The sequence below is a fragment of the Panulirus ornatus genome, chromosome 8 (assembly GCF_036320965.1).
Source record: "Panulirus ornatus isolate Po-2019 chromosome 8, ASM3632096v1, whole genome shotgun sequence".
Lineage (NCBI taxonomy): Eukaryota > Metazoa > Arthropoda > Malacostraca > Decapoda > Palinuridae > Panulirus > Panulirus ornatus.
Window position 1 is genome coordinate 30153927 of NC_092231.1, and position 14225 is coordinate 30168151.

Genomic DNA, 14225 nt, shown 5'->3' on the forward strand with positions numbered 1-14225 from the left:
TAGGATCACCAAGCACAGGTTCGTGTAGATATCTTAGGATCACCAGGCACAGGTTCGTATAGATATCCTAAGATCACCAAGCACAGGTTCATGTAGATATCCTAGGATCACCAAGCACAGGTTCGTGTAGATATCTTAGGATCACCAAGCACAGGTTCATGTAGATATCCTAGGATCACCAAGCACAGGTTCGTGTAGATATCAGGATCACCAGACACAGGTTCGTGTAGATATTCTAGGATCACCAAGCACAGGTTCATGTAGATATCCTAGGATTACCAAGCACAGGTTCGTGTAGATATCAGGATCACCAGACACAGGTTCGTGTAGATATTCTAGGATCACCAAGCACAGGTTCATGTAGATATCCTAGGATCACCAGGCACAGGTTCGTGTAGATATCCTAGGATCACCAAGCACAGGTTCATGTAGATATCCAAGGATCACCAAGCACAGGTTCATGTAGATATCCTAGGATCACCAAGCACAGGTTCATGTAGGTATCCTAGGATCACCAAGCACAGGTTCGTGTAGATATTCTAGGATCACCAAGCACAGGTTCGTGTAAATATCCTAGGATCAAGCACAGGTTCATGTAGATATCCTAGGATCACCAAGCACAGGTTCATGTAGATATCCTAGGATCACCAAGCACAGGTTCATGTAGATATCCTACGATCACCAAGCACAGGTTCATGTAGATATCCTAGGATCACCAAGCACAGGTTCATGTAGGTATCCTAGGATCACCAAGCACAGGTTCGTGTAGATATCCTAGGATCACCAAGCACAGGTTCGTGTAAATATCCTAGGATCAAGCACAGGTTCATGTAGATATCCTAGGATCACCAAGCACAGGTTCATGTAGATATCCTAGGATCACCAAGCACAGGTTCATGTAGATATCCTAGGATCACCAAGCACAGGTTCATGTAGATATCCTAGGATCACCAAACACAGGTTCGTGTAGATATCCTAGGATCACCAAGCACAGGTTCGTGTAAATATCCTAGGATCAAGCACAGGTTCATGTAGATATCCTAGGATCACCAAGCACAGGTTTGTAAAGTAGGTTCACCAAGCACAGGTTCGTAAACTATACTAGGATCAACTCTTTAGTGTGTCTTGAGTTTTGATCCCTTGTTTGATCAAAGTTGTGTTGTGTTTATTTCATAGTTGTACTACAGAATGAAGTATATAAACCAAACCTGTAAAGCATAATTCAAGATAATGTTGCATAGATTCTTACATTTTTTTGGTCATTTTGAAGCAAAAATTGTTTTCCTTGTAGATTGCTTATATTATATGGCATGTTTCATATATGGTAGTGGACAAAACTTGATGTGTCTCATTGTTATCTATTTCACTGGAATGTTTTACCAGTGTCTGCTCTTAACTATCTGTTATCTTGTTTTCCATTGACATGTATCTTTATCTTTTGTATCCATACTTAACTTCGTTACCTTAGTTTCCCTGAGCTGACTTTTGTTTCTTCATGTTTTCTTTCACATGTCAATTGATTCTTGTGGATTCCTTTTAAATTTTTTCTGGATAATTGGTTCCATTTCAGTCAATAATATGTCTTCATTCTTGTTGGTCAAATTATCATTATCTGTCTTCCTCCTGTGTGTTACATCAGGTTTACCTTCACCTCACGTTACATCAGGTTTACCTTCACCTCACGTTACATCAGGTTTACCTTCACCTCACGTTACATCCGGTTTACCTTCACCTCACGTTACATCAGGTTTACCTTCACCTCACGTTACATCAGGTTTACCTTCACCTCACGTTACATCAGGTTTACCTTCACCTCACGTTACATCAGGTTTACCTTCACCTCACGTTACATCAGGTTTACCTTCACCTCACGTTACATCAGGTTTACCTTCACCTCACGTTACATCCGGTTTACCTTCACCTCACGTTACATCAGGTTTACCTTCACCTCACGTTACATCAGGTTTACCTTCACCTCACGTTACATCAGGTTTACCTTCACCTCACGTTACATCACGTTTACCTTCACCTCACGTTACATCAGGTTTACCTTCACCTCACGTTACATCAGGTTTACCTTCACCTCACGTTACATCAGGTTTACCTTCACCTCACGTTACATCAGGTTTACCTTCACCTCACGTTACATGAGGTTTACCTTCACCTCACGTTACATCAGGTTTACCTTCACCTCACGTTACATCAGGTTTACCTTCACCTCACGTTACATGAGGTTTACCTTCACCTCACGTTACATGAGGTTTACCTTCACCTCACGTTACATGAGGTTTACCTTCACCTCACGTTACATCAGGTTTACCTTCACCTCACGTTACATCACGTTTACCTTCACCTCACGTTACATCACGTTTACCTTCACCTCACGTTACATCACGTTTACCTTCACCTCACTTTACATCAGGTTTACCTTCACCTCACGTTACATCAGGTTTACCTTCACCTCACGTTACATCAGGTTTACCTTCGCCTCACGTTACATCAGGTTTACCTTCACCTCACGTTACATCAGGTTTACCTTCACCTGACGTTACATCAGGTTTACCTTCACCTGACGTTACATCAGGTTTACCTTCACCTCACGTTACATCAGGTTTACCTTCGCCTCACGTTACATCAGGTTTACCTTCACCTCACGTTACATCAGGTTTACCTTCACCTCACGTTACATCAGGTTTACCTTCACCTCACGTTACATCAGGTTTACCTTCGCCTCACGTTACATCAGGTTTACCTTCACCTCACGTTACATCAGGTTTACCTTCACCTCACGTTACATCAGGTTTACCTTCACCTCACGTTACATCAGGTTTACCTTCACCTCACGTTACATCAGGTTTACCTTCACCTCACGTTACATCAGGTTTACCTTCACCTCACGTTACATCAGGTTTACCTTCGCCTCACGTGTCCTTCACTTGATTTTTCAGTTGTTAACTTGATCATGTCAGATGATTGTCATAGTTTCATGAGTGTAGGTTCCCCACATTTCCCTGCAGATGACCATCTCTCGTATAGGATTATGAGTTTCTTCTCATCTGATCAATATATTTTTTGTCTCTAGATTGTAGCATTATATTATCCTGGAATACTTGGGGTTAGTTCTGTATTCTTCCTTTGGTCAACATTGTCACGTTTGTATTCCTCTCCTTTACTGTAACACCTCCCTGTGTATATATGCCTTTGGCTGACTTCCTGTTACTTGTTTACAGTAAATGACTTGTTAATTCATTCTCTCTATTTTGACTTTCTTGTCCCTTTGTTGAATGTTTATCTTATTACATTTATTTCTTAACAATTATTTTTTTCTACAGCATTGATTTTTCTTATCTTGGTTTCCTGTGTTTTCTTACTCAGAGTGAAAATGTATTATTATTATTATATAACGTTTAACGTACATTAAAACCATTCTCCATGATGTGTGAACCATTAAGTGGTCCACGTTAACCTGACTTTCCTGCTTCCCAGAGTGCATTTGACACAAACTGGCACAAACTGCATTTTGGTGTGTTCCGTGATCGTGTCACTCTTCACCTGGACTGTGAAATGACGACAGAGGTCCCACTGGATCCATTTGGCCCCATTGACGTTAATGGTAATATCCACATTGCCAAGCTGCAGGATTCCTCCCGTACTATACCAGTAAGTTCTGACATGCTCACAGCACACAAACAGGTCAGTGGTACAACCCTGCCCTGATGTCTGTTTGGCTAATCACATAATATTGGGCTCAGGTAAACACGTGAATCAGTATTATAGGCACTGCTTAAGATTATGATGATTAGAAATGTATCCTTGATAGTTTATTTGATATATAATCCGTTAACTAAAACTAATTTCTAATTCTTACATATATTGTTAAAATCTGCATTTTGTGAATCATAGCCATTAGGTTGTTTGATTCTTTGATGAATGTGATATAAAACGTAGTAATGAATGCTTGGATAAGATATGAGGAAAGACATACAGCATGTAATGTTATTTATTTTCATACCATGCCAGTTCTTTCCCTGCACAATATCATCATACACAACATATATAGATACATACATACACTGCATCCCTAACCCCCACACGTATCTTGTCCATCTCTACCCATTATTTTGATGTTTCACTTAGTCTGCTACATTGACCTAATAGAGGCATATCATGTTCACACCATAAAGAACTCTATGTGCTTAAGCAACAGACAACTTCATTATTTTTAATGGTTTCCAAAAGAAACATGGAAATTGCATTAACAATGGTGACTTTTTCTCATCGTGTTCTCCCCAGAATTGACCAGCTGTTGCAGCCCAACTCTTACTGAGTATCTTGCTCATGTATGTATACACACACATATGTGGATGCCGTCATGTAGTAACGTCAAATTATATACAATGTGCCAATCATAACACAGTATTTGCTTTCCGTAATTCGTTCCTTTGTTTCATACTCTTAAAATGGAATCATGTGGCATGCATTTTGTGATGAAGAGAGTCAGTGACTTGTAGTGGCAGCAAATATTTGGCACAAAAAGTAGTTATTTTGTCTGGTGACAGATAAGAAAGGTAGAAAGAGGTGAAAAATATGTAAAGGTAGAGAAAGGTGGCAGATAAGGAAGGTAGAGAGAGGTTGCAGATAAGGAAGGTACAGAGAGGCAACAGATAAGAAAGGTACAGAGAAGTTGCAGATAAGGAAGGTACAGAGAGGTGGCAGATAAGGAAGGTCGAGAGAGGTTGCAGAAAGGAAGGTAGAAAGAGGTGGCAGATAAGGAAGGTAGAGAGAGGTTGCAGATAAGGAAGGTACAGAGAGGCAACAGATAAGAAAGGTAAAGAAGTTGCAGATAAGGAAGGTACAGAGAGGTGGCAGATAAGGAAGGTAGAAAGAGGTGGCAGATAAGGAAGAGAGAGATGGCAGAGAAGGATGGGATTTGACCAGTCCTGACCCCGTTGCTCATGGATATGAGACAAAGGGAATTCAAATAATCAAATAGTCGTTTCCCTATTTTAGGGGTGATCATAGCCAAGTAAAATGTCCTTGGTTTGAATTCTTGTTGTTGGAGGACATTATGTGTCCTATGAAAGTGTGCATTCATATGCACAATATTTGTATACATACATTATTTTTATATCTTTTATTACACTTGATCACCATTTCCCACATCAGTGAGGTAGTGTCAGGAAACAAACGAAGAGGGCAAATGAGAGTTGGGGTGAGAGAGTATCATTAAATTTTAAGAATAAAAAAATGTTCTGTAAGGAGGTAAATAAAGTGCGTAAGACAAGGGAGCAAATGGGAACTTCAGTGAAGGGCACAAATGGGGAGGTGCTAACAAGTAGTGGGGATGTGAGAAGGAGATGGAGTGAGTATTTTGAAGGTTTGTTGAATGTGTTTGATGATAGAGTGGCAGATATAGGGTGTTTTGGTCGAGGTGGTGTGCAAAGTGAGAGGGTTAGGGAAAATGATTTGGTAAACAGAGAAGAGGTAGTAAAAGCTTTGCGGAAGATGAAAGCCGGCAAGGCAGCAGGTTTGGATGGTATTGCAGTGGAATCTATTAAAAAAGGGGGTGACTGTATTGTTGACTGGTTGGTAAGGTTATTTAATGTATGTATGACTCATGGTGAGGTGCCTGAGGATTGGCGGAATGCGTGCATAGTGCCATTGTACAAAGGCAAAGGGGATAAGAGTGAGTGATCAAATTACAGAGGTATAAGTTTGTTGAGTATTCCTGGTAAATTATATGGGAGGGTATTGATTGAGAGGGTGAAGGCATGTACAGAGCATCAGATTGGGGAAGAGCAGTGTGGTTTCAGAATTGGTAGAGGATGTGTGGATCAGGTGTTTGCTTTGAAGAATGTATGTGAGAAATACTTGGAAAAGCAAATGGGCATTTATGGATCTGGAGAAGGCATATGATAGAGTTGATAGAGATGCTCTGTGGAAGGTATTAAGAATATATGGTGTGGGAGGAAAGTTGTTAGAAGCAGTGAAAAGTTTTTATCGAGGATTTAAGGCATGTGTACGTGTAGGAAGAGAGGAAAGTGATTGGTTCTCAGTGAATGTAGGTTTGCGGCAGGGGTGTGTGATGTCTCCATGGTTGTTTAATTTGTTTATGGATGGGGTTGTTAGGGAGGTGAATGCAAGAGTTTTGGAAAGAGGGGCAAGTATGAAGTCTGTTGTGGATGAGAGCTTGGGAAGTGAGTCAGTTGTTGTTCGCTGATGATACAGCGCTGGTGGCTGATTCATGTGAGAAACTGCAGAAGCTGGTGACTGAGTTTGATAAAGTGTGTGAAAGAAGAAAGTTAAGAGTAAATGTGAATAAGAGCAAGGTTATTAGGTACAATAGGGTTGAGGGTCAAGTCAATTGGGAGGTAAGTTTGAATGGAGAAAAACTGGAGGAAGTAAAGTGTTTTAGATATCTGGGAGTGGATCTGGCAGCGGATGGAACCATGGAAGCGGAAGTGAGTCATAGGGTGGGGAAGGGGGCGAAAATCCTGGGAGCCTTGAAGAATGTGTGGAAGTCGAGAACATTATCTCGGAAAGCAAAAATGGGTATGTTTGAAGGAATAGTGGTTCCAACAATGTTGCTTGGTTGCAAGGCGTGGGCTATGGATAGATTTGTGCGGAGGAGGGTGGATGTGCTGGAAATGAGATGTTTGAGGACAATGTAGTGTGTGAGGTGGTTTGATCGAGTAAGTAATGTAAGGGTAAGAGAGATGTGTGGAAATAAAAAGAGCGTGGTTGAGAGAGCAGAAGAGGGTGTTTTGAAATGGTTTGGGCACATGGAGAGAATGGGTTAGGAAAGATTGACCAAGAGGATATGTGTGTTGCAGGTGGAGGGAACGAGGAGAAGTGGGAGACCAAATTGGAGGTGGAAAGATGGAGTGAAAAAGATTTTGAGTGAGATTTTGAGGGGCCTGAACATGCAGGAGGGTGAAAGGAGGGCAAGGAATAGAGTGAATTGGATCGATGTGGTATACCGGGGTTGACGTGCTGTCAGTGGATTGAATCAGGGCATGTGAAGCGTCTGGGGTAAACCATGGAAAGCTGTGTAGGTATGTATATTTGCGTGTGTGGACGTATGTGTATGGGGGTGGGTTGGGCCATTTCTTTCGTCTGTTTCCTTGCGCTACCTTGCAAACGCGGGAGACAGTGACAAAAAAAAAAAAAAAAAAATATATATATATATATATATATATATATATATATATATATATATATATATATATATATATATATATATCTTTTTTCTTTTTCTTTCAAACTATTCGCCATTTCCCGCATTAGCGAGGTAGCGTTAAGAACAGAGGACTGGGCCTTTGAGGGAATACCCTCACCTGGCCCAATTCTCTGTTCCTTCTTTTGGGAAAAAAAAAAAAAAAAAAAAAAAAAACGAGAGGGGAGGATTTCCAGCCCCCCGCTCCCTCCCCTTTTAGTCGCCTTCTACGACACGCAGGGAATACGTGGGAAGTATTCTTTCACCCCTATCCCCAGGGATAATATATATATATATATATATATATATATATATATATATATATATATATATATATATATATATACATATATATATATATATATTTCTTTCCTTCCCTCAAACTACTCACCACCTCCCGCGCCAGCGAGGCAGCGCCAAGAACAAAGGACTGGACCCCCAAGGGAACATCCCCCCCCACTCCCTCCCCTTTTTTTTTTTAATTTTCCAGGGGAGGGAGCGGGGGGCTGGGTAGCAGTGTTCCCTTGGGGGTCCAGTCCTCTGTCTTGGCGCTGCCTCGCTGGCGCAGGAGGTGGCGAGTAGTTTGAGGGGAGGAAAGAAATATATATATCTATATATATATATATATATATATATATATATATATATATATATATATATATATATATTCGAACTTTTATCCCTGGGGATAGGGGAGAAAGAATACTTCCCACGTATTCCCTGCGTGTTGTAGAAGGCGACTAAAAGGGAAGGGAGCAGGGGACTGGAAATCCTCCCCTCATTTTTTTTTTTTTTTTTTTTTTTTAATTTTCCAAAAGAAGGAACAGAGAAGGGGGCCACGTGAGGATATTCCCTCTAAGGCCCAGTCCTCTGTTCTTAACGCTACCTCGCTACTGCGGGAAATGGCGAATAGTATGAAAAAAAAATATAAATGTCCATACACGCACATATACATATACATATCAACATTTACACATACGTACATGTACACAGATATGTATATATATGTATGAAAATGTACATATTCATACTTGCTTGCCTTCATCCATTCCTGGTGTTATCCCACCCCACAGGAAACAGCATTGCTACCCCCTGCTTCAGCGAGGTGATGCCAGGAAAACCGATCTAAAAAGGCCACATTCGTTCACACTCAGTCTCAAGCTATCATGTGCAATGCATCGAAACCACAGCTCCCTATCCACATCCAGGCCCCACAGACCTTACCATGGTTTACCTATGATGTTTCACATGCCCTGGCTCAGTTCATTGACTCACGTCGACCCCAATGTACCACATCGTTCCAATTCTCTCTATCCCTTGCACACCTTCCACCCTCCTGTATGTTCAGGCCCTAATCACTCCGAATCTTTTTCACTCTATCCTTCCACCTCCAGTTTGGTCTCCCGCTTCTTGTTCCCTCCACCTCTGACACATATACCATCTTTGTCAACCTTTCATGGATGAGGATAGGGAGGTATGGTTTCAGTGCATTACACATGACAGCTAGAGACAGAGTGTGAGTGAAAGTGGCCTTTTGTGTATGTTTTCCTGGCACCGCCTTGCTGAAGCGGGGGGAACCAATGCTGTTTTCTCAGGGGCAGGTTAGCACCAGGAATGGATAAAGGCAAGCAAGCATGAATATATACATGTGTATATATTTATATGTCTGTGTATGTTTGCGTGAATGTTTATATCCCTGGAGATAGGGACGAAGAAATACCTCCCATGTAGTCCCTGAGTGTTGTAGATGATTAAAGGGGGCAGGAGCAGGGGGGCTGGAAACCCTCCCTTCCTTGTATTTCAATCTCTAAAAGGAGAAACAGAAGGAGTCGAGTGGGAGGTGCTCATCCTCCTCAAAGGCTCAGCTTGGGGTGTCTGAATGTCTGTGGATGTAACCAAGATGAGAAGAAAGGAGAGGTAGATAGCATGTTTGAGGAAAGAAACCTGGATGTTCTGGCTCTGAGTGAAATGAAGCTCAAGGGTAAAGAGGAAGAATGGTTTTGAAACATCTTTGGAGTAAAGTCAGTAGTTGGTGAGAGGACAAGAGCTAAGGAAGGAGTAGCACTACTCCTGTCTACTCCTGAAACAGGAGTAGTGGGAGTGTGTGATAGAGTGTAGGAAGTGATTTCTAGATTGATGAGGGTAAAACTGAAATTGGATGGAGAGAGATGGGTGATTATGTTGCTTATGCACCTGGTCATGAGAAGAGAGAGCATGAGAGGCAATTGTTTTGGGAGCAGATGAGTGAGTGTGTTAGCAGCTTTAGTGCACGAGACCGGGTATTAGTGATGGGTGATTTAAATGTGAAGGTGAATAATGTGGCAGTGGAGGATGTAATTGGTGTACATGGCATATTCAGTGTTGTGAATGGAAATGGTGAAGAATATGTGGATTTTTGTGTGTAGGAAAAAGACTTTTGATTGGGAATACCTCGTTTAAAAGGAGAGGTGTACATAAGTATACATATATGAGTAGGAGACATGGTCACTAGGCATTATTGGTTTCTATGTGTTAATTGATGGGCATGTAAAAGAGAGACTTTTAGATGTTAGTGTTCTGAGAGGGGCAGCTGGAGGGATGTCTGATCACTATCCCATGGAGGCAAAGGTAAAGATTTGTAGAGGTTTTTGAAAAGGAAGAGAGGTTGTTGGGGAGAAGAGAGTGGTGAGAGTAAATGAGCTTGGAAAGGAGACTTGTGTGAGGAAGTACCAGGAGAGATTGAGTGTAGAATGGCAAAAGGTGAGAGCAAATGATGTAAGGGGAGTGGGTAAAGAATGGAATGTATTTAGGAAAGCAGTGATGGCATGTGCAAAAGATGCATGTAGCATGAGAAAGGTGGGAGGTGAGCAGATTAGAAAGGGTAGAGTTGTTAGTGAAAGAGAAAAGAGGCGTTTGGACGATTTTGAAAGTATGTCAAATGTGTTTGATGATAGAGTGGCAGATGTAAGGTGTTTTGGTCAGGGTGTGTGTGTGTGTGTGTGTGCTAAGTGGGGGTGTGCAAAGGTCAGGGAGAATGGTTTGGTTAAGAGAGAAGAGGAGGTGAAAGACTTGCAGAAGATGAAATCTGGCAAGGGGGTGGGTTTGGATGGTATTGCAGTTGAATTTATTAAGAAGGGATGACTATGTTATTGATTGGTTGGTAAGGATATTCAGTGTGTGTTTGGATCATGGTGAAGTGCCCAAGGATTGGCAGAATGCATGTATAATGCCACTGAACAAAAGCAAAGAAGATAAAGGTGAGTGTTCAAACTACAGAGGCATAAGTTGTTGAATATCCCTGGAAAATTTTATGGGAGGGTGTTGATTGAAAGGGTGAAGGCATGTACAGAGCATCAGATTGGGGAGGAGCACTGTGGTTTTTAGAAGTGGCTGAGGATATGTGGATCAGATGAATGCTTTGAGGAATGTGTGTGAGAAATATATAGAAAAACAGATGGATTTGTATGTGGCATTTATGGAACTGGAGAAGGCATATGATAGGGTTGCTAGAGATGCTTTGTGGAAGGTCTCAAAAGTATTTGGTGTGGGAGATGAGCTGTTAGAAGCAGTGAAAAGTTTTTATCAAGGATGTCAGGTATGTGTACAAGAAAGGAGAGTAATTGGTTCTTAGTGAATGTTGGTCTGCAGCATAGGTGTGTGATGTCCCCATGAATATCTAATTTGCTTATGGACTAGGTGGTTAGGGAGGTAAATGCAAGAGTTTCGGAGAGAGGGGCAAGTATGCAGTCCACTGGGGATGAGAGGGCCTGGGAAGTGAGTCAGCTGTTGTTAGCCGATGGTACAGCTCTGGTGGCTGATTTGAGTGTGAAACTGCAGAAGTTGGTGACTGGGTTTGGAAGTGTGTGAAAGGAGAAAGTTGAGAGCAAATGTGAATGAGAGTAAGGTTATTTGGTTCAGTAGGGTTGAGGGACAAGTTAAGTAGGATGTAAGTTTGAATGCAGAAAGATTGGAGGAAGTGAAGTGTTTTAGATATCTGGGAGTGGACTTGGCAACAAATGGAACCATGGAAGTGAGTCACAGGGTGGGGGAGGGGGCAAAGATTCTGGGAGTGATGAAGAATGTGTCAAAGGAGAGAGTGTTATCCCAGTGAGCAAAAATGGATGTTTAAAGGAATAGTAGTTCTAACAAAGTTAAATGGTTGCGAGGCATGGGCTATAGTTAGGGTGTATGGAGGAGGGTGGATGTGTTGGAAATGAAATGTTTGAGGACAGTATGTTGTGTGAGGTGGTTTGATTAAGTAATGAAAAGGTAAGAGAGATGTGTGGAAATGAAAAGAGTGTGGTTAAGAGAGCAGAAGAGGGTATGTTGAAATGAAATGGTTTGGCCATATGGAGAGAATGGATGAGGAAAGATTGACAAGGAGGATATATGTGTCAGAATTGGAGGGAAGAAGGAGAAGCAGGAGACCAAATTGAAGGTAGAAGGATGAAGTGAAAAAGATTTTGAGCAACCAGGGCCTAAGCATACAGGAAGGTGAGAGGCGTGCAAGGAATAGACTGAATTGGAACAACGTGGTTTATCAGGGTCGACTTGCTGTCAGTGGACTGGACCAGGGCATGTGAAGTGTCCAGGGTAAACCATGGAAAGGTCTGCAGGGCCTGGATGTGGAAAGGGAGCTGTGGTTTCAGTGCATTATTACATGACAGCTAGAGACTGAGTGTGAACGAATGGGGCCTTTGTTGTCTTCCTAGTGCTACCTCGCGCACATGAGGGGGGAGGGGGTTGTTATTACATGTGTGGCGGGGTGGCGATGGGAATGAATAAAGGCAAACAGTATGAATTATGTACATGTGTATATGTCTGTGTGTGTATATATATGTATACGTTGAGATGTATAGGTATGTATATTTGCGTGTGTGGACGTGTATGTATATACATGTGTATGGGGGTGGGTTGGGCCATTTCTTTCGTCTGTTTCCTTGCGCTACCTCGCAGATGCGGGAGACAGCGACAAAGCAAAATAAATAAATAAATAATATTTCTATCATTATCATTATTATTATTATCATTTTGCATTGTTGCTATCTCCCGCGTTAACGAGGTAGCGCAAGGAAACAGATGAAAGAATGGCCCAACCCACCAACATACACATGTATATACATACACGTCCACACACGCAAATATACATACCTATACATCTCAATGTACACATATATATACACACAGACACATACATATATACACATGCACACAATTCACACTGTCTGCCTTTATTCATTACCATTGCCACCTCGCCACACATGGAATAACAACCCCCTCCCCCCTCAAGTGTGCGAGATAGCACTAGGAAAAGACAACAAAGGCCACATTCGTTCACACTCAGTCTCTAGCTGTCATGCAATAATGCCCGAAACCACAGCTCCCTCTCCACATCCAGGCCCCACACAACTTTCCATGGTTTACCCCAGACGCTTCACATACCCTGATTCAATCCACTGACAGCACGTCAACCCCAGTATACCACATCGATCCAATTCACTCTATTCCTTGCCCACCTTTCACCCTCCTGCATGTTCAGGCCCCGATCACTCAAAATCTTTTTCACTCCATCTTTCCACCTCCAATTTGGTCTCCCACTTCTCCTCGTTCCCTCCATCTCCGACACATTTATCCTCTTGGTCAATCTTTCCTCACTCATTCTCTCCATGTGACCAAACCATTTCAAAACACCCTCTTCTGCTCTCTCAACCACGCTCTTTTTATTTCCACACATCTCTCTTACCCTTAAATTACTTACTCGATCAAACCACCTCACACCACACATTGTCCTCAAACATCTCATTTCCAGCACATCCACCCTCCTGCGCACAACTCTATCCATAGCCCACGCCTCACAACCATACAACATTGTTGGAACCACTATTCCTTCAAATATACCCATTTTTGCTTTCCGAGATAATGTTCTCGACTTCCACACATTCTTCAAGGCTCCCAGGATTTTCGCCCCCTCCCCCACCCTATGATTCACTTCCGCTTCCATGGTTCCATCCGCTGCCAGATCCACTCCCAGATATCTAAAACATTTTACTTCCTCCAGTTTTTCTCCATTCAAATTTACCTCCCAATTGACTTGACCCTCAACCCTACTGTACCTAATAACCTTGCTCTTATTCACATTTACTCTTAACTTTCTTCTTTCACACACTTTACCAAACTCAGTCACCAGCTTCTGCAGTTTCTCACATGAATCAGCCACCAGCGCTGTATCATCAGCGAACAACAACTGACTCACTTCCCAAGCTCTCTTATCCACAACAGACTTCATACTTGCCCCTCTTTCCAAAACTCTTGCATATATATATATATATTTTTTTTTTTTTATACTTTGTCGCTGTCTCCCGCGTTTGCGAGGTAGCGCAAGGAAACAGACGAAAGAAATGGCCCAACCCCCCCCATACACATGTATATACATACGTCCACACACGCAAATATACATACCTACACAGCTTTCCATGGTTTACCCCAGACGCTTCACATGCCTTGATTCAATCCACTGACAGCACGTCAACCCCGGTATACCACATCGCTCCAATTCACTCTATTCCTTGCCCTCCTTTCACCCTCCTGCATGTTCAGGCCCCGATCACACAAAATCTTTTTCACTCCATCTTTCCACCTCCAATTTGGTCTCCCTCTTCTCCTCGTTCCCTCCACCTCCGACACATATATCCTCTTGGTCAATCTTTCCTCACTCATTCTCTCCATGTGCCCAAACCACTTCAAAACACCCTCTTCTGCTCTCTCAACCACGCTCTTTTTATTTCCACACATCTCTCTTACCCTTACGTTACTCACTCGATCAAACCACCTCACACCACACATTGTCCTCAAACATCTCATTTCCAGCACATCCATCCTCCTGCGCACAACTCTATCCATAGCCCATGCCTCGCAACCATACAACATTGTTGGAACCACTATTCCTTCAAACATACCCATTTTTGCTTTCCGAGATAATGTTCTCGACTTCCACACATTCTTCAAGGCCCCCAGAATTTTCGCCCCCTCC

The 14225-nt window shown here is 42.3% G+C and overlaps 1 protein-coding gene across 1 annotated transcript in view; it reads left to right on the forward strand.

Annotated features, from left to right (window-relative positions):
* Positions 1–14225, forward strand: part of LOC139749883 (uncharacterized) — a 293444-nt gene that overhangs the window by 140125 nt on the left and 139094 nt on the right. Inside the window, 1 exon segment of the mRNA XM_071664262.1 lies at positions 3487–3660. Coding sequence (XP_071520363.1) covers positions 3487–3660 — 174 coding nt within the window.